Raw genomic sequence first — 9,359 nt, forward strand, 5'->3', positions numbered from 1 at the left:
CTTCATCTGGACACCGCTTCAGCCTAGGTATAATAAACATCAGGACCGCCGGGCTATTTTATAGCGGTGAGTGTGATAAGAGGGGAGCAAAACTTGGAGCCAGTACCAGCACAGCCCGCTCCTTCCCCTTCCCGGGAGCGCGGCTCCCGCCTGGGCGCAGACGCTCGCCCATGTGGTCGAAGCGCGCGCGTCTGTGCGTATGGAAATCCATATTACACATTAATATACATCTATCTTCCAAATTCAGAGGTCGACCTGAGAGCAGCTCTGTGCATACGAAACCAGACGGGGAGGGGTTGTTGGGGAGGCCCGGGCTTCCATTGGCTGCAGCAGCCTGCCGTGGCGCGGGGGTATCTCTCATCATATTCAGCATGTTTTGCACAAGAAATGTCAGCCAGAAAGGGCTATCTGCTCCCTTCGCCAAATTATTCCACAACAATGTCATGCTCCGAGAACCCGGCTGCAAACTCTTTTTTGGTAGACTCCCTGATCAGCTCGGGCAGAGGGGAAGCGGCAGGAGCAGGAGGCGGAGGCGGAGGCGGAGGCGGCTACTATCCCAACAGTGGTATCTACCTGCCACAGGCGTCCGATCTGTCCTACGGGCTGCAAAGCTGCGGACTTTTCCCCGTTCTGAGCAAACGCAATGAAGGTACTTCTCAAAGCGTGGTCCCCAGCTCGCACTCCTACGTGTCAGGGATGGAAGTGTGGCTAGAGCCCCCCCGGTCCTGTCGCATGGAAGAGCCGGAGAGCCAGCAGGCCACCTCGTGCTCCTTCGCTCCAAGCATTAAGGAGGAGAGCTCCTACTGCCTCTATGACTCAGAGAAATGCCCCAAGGGCTCGGGCGCCACAGACCTCGCTCCCTTCCCCCGGTTGAGTGCCGAGGTCAGCCCGGCCAGCAGCGGCGGCGGGGTTCCCGTACCGGGCTACTTCCGCCTCTCCCAGACTTATGGCACTTCCAAGAACTACGGCGCGGGGCCGGCCGGGGCTGCCCCCTTCCCTCCGCAGCCCCCCGGCCGCTTCCAGACACCTCCATCTTTGCCTCCTGTCCCAGACGCGGGGAGGAAAGAGGACGAGGAACGCTCCCCCAGCCCCTTGGCGTGCGTCTCCCATAGGGAGGACGAGACTCAGGCTTCATCTTCCACCGCAGAGGAGCTCTCTCCAGCTCCGTCAGAGAGCAGCAAAGCTTCTCCCGAGAAAGAGCCCGTAGGTAAGCGAATGATGATAGTAATGGCGGTAGTGATGATTTAAAAAGCAAGAAAAAAGAAAGGAAAAAAAAAACTGTTGAGGATCATAGTGGCATCGCGATGCGAAAGGAGGATCCCAGCTGCCCCACGGGGCTGCCAAGAAGCGCTGCTCAGACTGACCTCCTGAACTTTGTAATATTCGGGCATGGGGTTGCCGTAAAAATTAATGTCCGTCCTGTAGTTTAAAATCCTTAGAGCCTCCGCAATGGGCAACTTTAGCCTGCATGCTACTTAAACATATAAAATAACAAGATCACTTTTTCCCCTGTGTTGTGAAGGTGCCTACCAGATAACAGAGATGTTTGTGAAGCATCCAAAATAAGCAATAGGCAGTGCCAATAAATAAACCTATTAACACGGTAAGTTATATTTTACGATCCAGAATGCTTTTCGAAATAACAGCCGCGCTGAAATGTGCCATCTATGAGCTGCTATCAAATTAGACTGATGAATGCAACCGCGAATATCCTTCAGCGTCTACACTAGATAACAGAGCTGTTATTTATACATTTCCTCATTTATTTCCCTTTCGGGTCCCCATGGCAAAAAATAACTCCCCTTCCCCGGGCGGCAGACTTTTCAGGAGCTTCTCTCCATTCGCATTTCAGACGCCCTGTTATTCCTTTCAAGCGCACTGTTGGAAAATAATATTCAAAAAAAAATGAAAGAAAAAGAAAAACTACTAGAGAGCCAACCCCAAACCACTAACTCTGAGCCACCAAGGGATTGGTGTTACCTCTTTCCCAGCCAGTGGGGAACATCTTTGATGTTTTTATTATTATTATTATTGTTGGTTTTTTTTTTCTTCTCTGAAATGCTAAGGAAAAGAGAGGGCCGCGGTGAAGCATTCTGGAAAGGCAGGGTCGAAAGGCAGGGAGGCTTCGGCTCCCCAGCTCACCTTGTTTTCCACCTCCATAGCACACTTAAAAAGTTCGCATCCACAGGCTTTGGTTTTTTGGAGGCAGGTGGCAGGGGTGGAGTTGGAAATCAGCCTACAGGTCGTCCACCAAGCTGCCCCCGGTAACAGTGGGCTCTGAGCGGCTAACAGGGAGAGAATAGAAGCCTGTTTTGGGGTGTCGGAGTTGAACTACACGCCAGGAGAGGAGGTTTTTGAACAGTGTCAGTTTTTACCAAGGTAGATCCAGCGCCTTTGGGAAACCACTTCGAAGCTCTTGGTTCCCACAAGGATACCCCACATTCCAACTCTCCGCAGCTGGCGGAGCGAGCCCACATGGATGCTCCTTTCACCCTCTCCCCCATAGTTCCTTGCCTCTGACTCGATAGTAACGTCCATTTTTTACTTTCTCAAAACTAGGAAATTCAAAAGGAGAAAATGCAGCTAACTGGCTCACGGCAAAAAGTGGCAGAAAGAAACGATGCCCCTATACCAAGCATCAAACTCTCGAGCTGGAAAAGGAGTTTCTATTCAATATGTACCTGACTCGTGAGCGTCGCCTAGAGATCAGCCGCACAGTCCACCTCACAGACAGACAAGTTAAAATCTGGTTTCAGAATCGCAGAATGAAACTGAAGAAAATGAACAGAGAGAATAGGATTCGGGAGCTCACAGCCAACTTTAATTTCTCTTGATGAATCCGTAAACACGTCTTTATGGTTTAAAGAGCCAGTATCATTTTCCTAGGCTGTAGTCATCCGCACCTGTATGGATTAACGATTTTAGACACTCTCATTACGTCCTTAACCTCTTAAGAGCTACTTTGAGGGGTGAAGGGGTGGGTAGACTAAAGCCACACTAAAGAACAAAATGCCGTGCGTGAACCTCCCCTCTTCCTTCAGCCTTCTTCCGGGCCGATTTGTTCCTCTAAGCTTTGAAACATAGAAATACGATTTCAGAAGCTGCAAATAGGTTTTCCTGTATATGTCTCTTTGAAAACTAAACAATCTTGGTTAAAGGTACATTCTTTTAAAATATAAGTGCTGTAACTTGGACTATATGTAGCTGCACAATGAAGAATTTAAGCCTTGCCATATTTCTATATATTGGGTTCCCTCCTCTCCTTTCCTTTTCTCCCCCTCCCCCTTTTTTCTTCGAAAAGCAGGACTTAAAATAATGAAATGCAGGCATGCTTTAAAAGGGTTTCATGGGAACGGGTGTTAAGAGAATTTTTTTTTTTGTTCTACCTTAAAAGTCATTATTACAGCTTTAAAATTGGCCAGGAAAATGAAATCTCTTCTCTTTAAAGGTATAAAAGAGTTCGTTTTGCTCATGGACTAAATTATTACTCTTACCTCTGAATTTCTCTTGCTGGTTGTAGATATTTACTTAATGTAGTTTTGCTTAAATATGTGGAATTAGTTATTTTTTTTGTGTCTATATATAATGTTACCATTGGTAACGCATGACAAGCACACAGAAATTCCCCCTTGAGAAAGAAATAGTCACTTTTTTTCCTCACTAATTTCACTGAAAAGTACATATCCTGAACATGAGATGGACTTTCTGAGCCAGAGTCTGAGATTGCAAGGGAGAACGTGTCTTCCTTTATACTGTGAAGTTATATGCATTAAAGGGTCAAACATATGGGTGAAAAAAAAATTTAAAAAGAGAAAAAAAGAAAGAAGGGGAAAAGCTATAAATACAGATATGGATAAATGTCTATTATTATTAAAATGCCGATACTGTTTTAAGCAAATGCATTATATTGTTATTATAAATGTTAGTTCTAGCTATATCTAGTTCTTACCTTAAATCGGAATAAATTAATATTGTAATGCTGCTGTGCGTGAAAAAGACGATGTTTATGTTCTCATAGAAGAATAAAAAAACGTGGAATGAATCCTTTTAATTTTACCTCTTTTTGTGACTGTTTATCCTCAGGTTCTACTTTATGTCTTCGAGAACTTTTACAACAGGAATAGTTGCCTAAACCCCCTGCAATTACTTTAGGAATCTATTTAAATATTACCTAGACGGTCGTAATTTGTCTGGGCCATATAGCGATGGTGCTCTAAGGTTTGTCGGCTTTTGTTCAGTTTTATGACTTGCTAGTATATCTGGATTGTTGCTGTCTTGAACGAGTGGTTTCAGTTGACTGAGGAGCTGCATAGACTGAGGAAGCAAATTGCTATTTCTTGAGGGAAGGGAAACGATTTTTTTTTTTAATCGAACACCTACAAGTGTGCGGAGATCTTTAACTCCAGAAGAGGCTGACAAAATGCTAGCTTTATCTCAGGGCTGAGAAGAAATCGTAAAGGTGAGCTCATGGGGAGGGGGGGACCCAGGTCTTGTCTCCCTGCCAGTGGGCCCCTCCAAACAAGGCTATTCCCTACCTGGTTGCATGTGGAAGAACTTATTTCACCCAGCTGCCTTTTTTTTTTTTTTTTTTTTTTTTTTTTTTTTTTTTTTTTTTTTTTTTTTTTTTTTAGCATCCTCCCTTCCTTGATGCATGTTTAGCTTGCACAAAGTCTCGCACAATGGGAAGGCAAAAGGAAGGCTGGAAGAAAAGCGACAGCTAATGCTTCCTTGCAAGGGTATATGTATGCCGGGAGGAGGGGGGGACAGACTTTGAACCCGGGCTTCTTGGGAGCCGTTAGCTTTTCATGATGTAACATTGTCGTGCACGGGCTTTTTTTTTTTTTTCCCGGTTGCATCTGCATGGAAAGGCGAAAGCTGCCCGCGCGTGCTTGTGTGGGTGGTTGTTATTATATTTTATTCTTGTTTTCATTAACCCACCCGAGGCTGGCCGGGGGGCGCGGAGGGGTGCCGGCGGGGTGGGCGGGAGGGAGAGAGGGATGTTTTAGTCACGTTTCTGGTTTTATTTTCGTAGCGGGATCCTTGCGTTAAGGACCACGGCAATGGGGAAAGTAATAATTAGCGCCTGAGAACTGCTCTGTGGTTTAGGTAGTTTCATGTTGTTGGGGCTCCACCTTTCTCTCTACAGCACGAAACTGCCTTAATTACTTCAGTTGATATCATCACCAGGTATGCTTGGTGCGAGGGTCCATTCTGCCCGAAGAAATCTTAGCGCTGAAGTGAACTGTAGGCGTCAAGTCCCAATGCCATTGTTTCCCATCTGCAGCGGAGCCTCCTTTGATTCCTCAGATAAACACGGCAGCCGAGGGGGGAAGCTTGACAAGTTCTTCAAGGTTAGCTAGCTCCTAAGCGAGTCCCTGCCTGCTTGCGGGTTTTTAATGTATCTCGTTGGCTGCATTCAAGGTCAGGTGCGTTTTGCATTCCGCTCGGCGTGGGTCGAGCTCGGGGGGTCGGGGGAGGTGGGGGGACGCTTTTATTTTTCAGCCTGGATTTATTAAAAAACAAGAGATCCGAAAGCGTGCCTGGGGGAGGGGGTGGGGAGAGTTCAAATCTGCCGGCCCCGCTCCACGCGTCATCAAAAACAAGGGCCCGGAGCACAGCGCCCGCGGTCGGGTGGACCCACTGGCGGCGGGGGTGCCGACCTCGCCGGCGGCTCTCGTCCCCCGCGGTGGGGTGGCTGGTGCCTGCCGGAGTCTGTCACAGGGCTCCGCCGGCTCTGTGTAGCCGCCCGTCGGGCCCGCTCCGCCGGGGCTGCCCGGGGGCGCCGGCTGCCCCGCGGCCCGCAAGGCCTCGGTTACGATCACGATTGCGGCGCGGTCTCTCCGCGGAGGCGGAACGGGCAACAGCGACCTCTCCGGGCCCGCTGCCGCCGCCGCCACCGCCGCCTTTTGTGTCCGCAGCGCAACCGCGGGCTATGGGCGGGCTCCCGCCGAGCCCTCCGCCGGCAGCCAGCCCCGGCGCACCCGCGGAGCCGGGCACCCTCCGTGGCGGAAAGGAGGGTGCGGGAAAGGACCGAGAACTCACTCCTTGGGCATTTATTTCTATTTAAGATTTTAGGAGTCGTGATTATTTTTCCTTAAAAAAATAACAATGGTAAAACCTATAAACTTTTTGGAAAGTCCAGGTTGGGCTGCAGGGGCTCAAAAGAGTTTGGATAGCGGATTTTAGCTAGACCGATCCCTAGAGAAGCAGATGTCCCCGGCCGGGGCAGGAGCAGAGCTCTGCATTGCAGCCAAATTTAAGTGCTTGTGTCTGTCTCTGCATACACTGTGAGTCTGACGGGCTATCTGCTGGGGCTGTGTACATTCGGGGAGTGTATTTACTGTGCCTATGACTGTGCGTGCCTGTATGGCGTTTGTTGCCTCTGCCCTTTTGATTCCCAATTGAATCGCCTCATCTTGACTTTGGACTGCTTCCCCTAAATTCTGAATAATTTTTTCTCTTCACTGTGCCAAAACCCCTCCGTGCATTCATAGCACCACTGGTTCAGAGAGCTCTGCAGTGGCAGGAAACCCTGGGGAAAAGCGATCCTGAACTTCCCGTTCAGGAGAGGTCGCCAACGCCCGCGGATTTCTGCCCCGCGCCCGAGTATACTCCGCGCCTCCTTGGTGCGTAGCTAATGAAGCAGAGTTTGCAGATGTCTCTCGCTTGAAAACCGATGGGATCCTTCCTGTTGCAGCCGGGGGTCAGAGCTAGACGAATGGGAGCTCTGCTAATTCGGTTATGTCGGTATGGAGGAGTATTTTTATTCAGACACAATGGCTCCATCAGTGCTTCGTTCCTGGGAATTCCGGTTTCATATAGCAATTTTACATGAACGCCTGTTTCTGCCCTGCTTGGAGTCTTTTGCCTCCGAACGTATAAGGCACCAAAACCTTAAGGCATTTGCAACACAAACTGTACGAAGCCCACTCGTCTTTGTAACTCGCGTGAAAACTGTACTTTGGTTGTAAATGGATCTAAAACCGCACAAAAAAAGAGGAGAATATCCCAGCGTTTTTATCAGCATCGTTACCGCGTGAAAAATGTCTAATTATTTGCCAGATTTTGCCTCTTGCTTTCTGTACACCCTGTCCTTCCTCTTGGATGCTGGCAGTGAACAAATACAGAATTTTACAGGGAAATAAAAATGCAGACACGTTCTTTTAAACGCTACTGTTATTGTTATTCATTTGCTATTAGTTTTGGTGAGGAACCAAAAAAATGAAACCCGCTGCTGAAGTTGAGAACCCAAATTCGAGTATAAACATCCAGGACTCCTGCAGCTAAGATTATTTTTTCTGAATGGAAAAAGGAAGTTCTACAATCACATTTCACCACAGCTGACTCTTAATAATAAATACGAATGACGTGGAGTTCCGTCTTTCCAGGAAAGAAATACAATTATTTTTTTCTATTACGGAGGGTCTATATAATAGCGGGGGAAAAAAAAGAGTCAGAGAGCTTTATTTGCATTTTTAAAATTGTTAGAAAATAACGGGCCCCTTGTTTATTGAGGTCCTGCAACTGCTCCGTAATTTTTGAACTCTAATGGGGGATAATAGTTTCATTATGGACCTTTGTAATTCTGAATGGGGAAGAGAGCATTGTTAAAATAGGACCTCTGTAAAATTTCGGATTAAACTGTTGAGAAGACATAAAAAGAAAAAGAAAGAGAAGAGAGAAGAGAGAGAGAGAGAGGGAGAGAGACAGCCCACATAGCGATGTAAAACTAATTAGAACCACACTTTCGCATGCACAGTCTTTACACGCGATTTTAATTATTACTCAGTCGTCCCTACCATTTGCTGGGCTCTATTTTCAATAAAAGATTTTTTGAATAAATTGAGCCTCTCGTGGAGATTTTTTGTGCCCCCTGCATCCTGGTGACCGCGCTCCTTCACCAGCCACGGGGATAAACAGCGTGATTGTCCGCCAGAGAGAAACCAAAGAGTCGCAGGCATGTTTGCCAAGCGCTCAGCCACGACTTTAATTCCTAACACTGGACTTGGATCTGGCCGCCTCTTACTTTTCCCCCGCGCACCCTCCCCTCCTTCTGCGGAGGATTGTAACCCTCCGCTTGGCTTCCGATGCCGCTAGCGTGTGTCTTGCAGTCATAGGAGGTGCCAGCAAATAAATAACTATATTTGCACATAAATTTGATTCACCAGAATGCGGGACGGCCGACTGCGAACGCCCCTTTGATAGCCGCCCGGAGAAGCAGGGTGCCTTTCGGCAGCGGGGAGACGGGGCTTTTTCTCCCCTTTCCCCCCGCTGCTTCCCTGCATAGTTGAAGAATTAATCGTCGTGATAAATATCGCCGCCCGGCTCTGCCCGCGCTCCTTCCCTCCCGGTCCCGACGGCGGCTCCGCTCCGGCCGCAGCCGAGCCGCCCAGCCCCGGCTCCTTTCCCCGGCCTGGCGAGGGGTCCCCGGTCCAAGGGCAGGGTCGGGCAGGCGCGGCGGGGAGGACGAGGAGGGTATTTCGGTCACTGCCGCGCCATGCCCTGCGGGGTGGGGTGGTGAAGTGCAGTTTGGTGCGGGCCAGCCTAAGTAACGAGCCAGCGCCTGCCCCTGTCCTCCTCCGGCCGGGCGGGGAGGGCCGGCTCTGAGCCGCGGTTTCGGAAAGGGGATACGTTGAATTTGACTTTCCGCTGCCAGCTCTGAGCCGAACGGAACGGTATTATTTACAGTGGGTTCCCAAACTAAACACAACAGTATAATTTAACCTTTCCAAGCACTCGTAAATTTTTACTGCTGAGAAACACAGCGATGCAAATGAGCGCGCTCATAGTTACTGACTTAATAACAACCCCGTGGCTCCCGAAACAATAACTCCTTATGAAATATAATAAATGTATGTTTAAATACAGTATACCGCAACTGTTATTTTGCTTTTTTTATTGCTTCAGTTATTGTATCACTTTATGTGAAGGTCTCCGATCACAAGGGTGGTGGGATTCTTTTTTCGCGGGGAACACGACCCACTGATGGGATGATTAATTATGATATAAAATAGTCCGCTTAAACGAAAAAATAAAGAGAGAGAGGGGAAAGAGAGAGAGAGAAGGAGAGAAGGGGGGCTGTAATACGGAATCTGATCTTTTAATCTCAGTTGGCCGCAATTAAAACAAACCCCACCGTATAACTCAAATATCCCTTTGCATAAAAACATATGGCCTCGCTATAAAAATTATGGCTGGAAAACACTGACCCATTAATAGCCCGCGGACTGATTTATACTTTATTGTTCTGCTCCCTCGCCACGTGACTGGCGCAGCCAATGGGCGCCCGCGCTGCCCCCAACTTATTACTGACTCTACTTCCCCGCCCGCACCAAGTTGTTACGTGAAACCCGCAGCCC

The 9,359-nt window shown here is 48.4% G+C and overlaps 1 protein-coding gene across 1 annotated transcript; it reads left to right on the forward strand.

Annotated features, from left to right (window-relative positions):
* Window positions 1–387: 387 nt before the first annotated feature.
* HOXA10 (homeobox A10) lies at window positions 388–2,935 on the forward strand. The gene is made up of 2 exons (XM_027724566.2): window positions 388–1,207; window positions 2,560–2,935. The coding sequence occupies exons 1-2, from the start codon at window positions 388–390 to the stop codon at window positions 2,832–2,834; spliced, it is 1,095 nt and encodes a 364-aa protein (XP_027580367.1). The 3' UTR covers window positions 2,835–2,935.
* The last annotated feature ends 6,424 nt before the right edge of the window (window positions 2,936–9,359 follow it).

The sequence above is a fragment of the Pipra filicauda genome, unplaced genomic scaffold, assembly GCF_003945595.2.
Source record: "Pipra filicauda isolate LSUMZ 115617 unplaced genomic scaffold, ASM394559v2 scaffold84_size4826128_pilon, whole genome shotgun sequence".
Lineage (NCBI taxonomy): Eukaryota > Metazoa > Chordata > Aves > Passeriformes > Pipridae > Pipra > Pipra filicauda.

What these genes read in the sequence shown, in the direction of transcription:
- HOXA10 (XM_027724566.2), top strand. Translation starts at nt 388, where the DNA reads ATGTCAGCCAGAAAGGGCTATCTGCTCCCTTCGCCAAATTATTCCACA. An exon ending in TCCCGAGAAAGAGCCCGTAG is followed by an intron (nt 1,208 to 2,559) that starts GTAAGCGAATGA and finishes TCTCAAAACTAG; the next exon opens with GAAATTCAAAAGGAGAAAAT.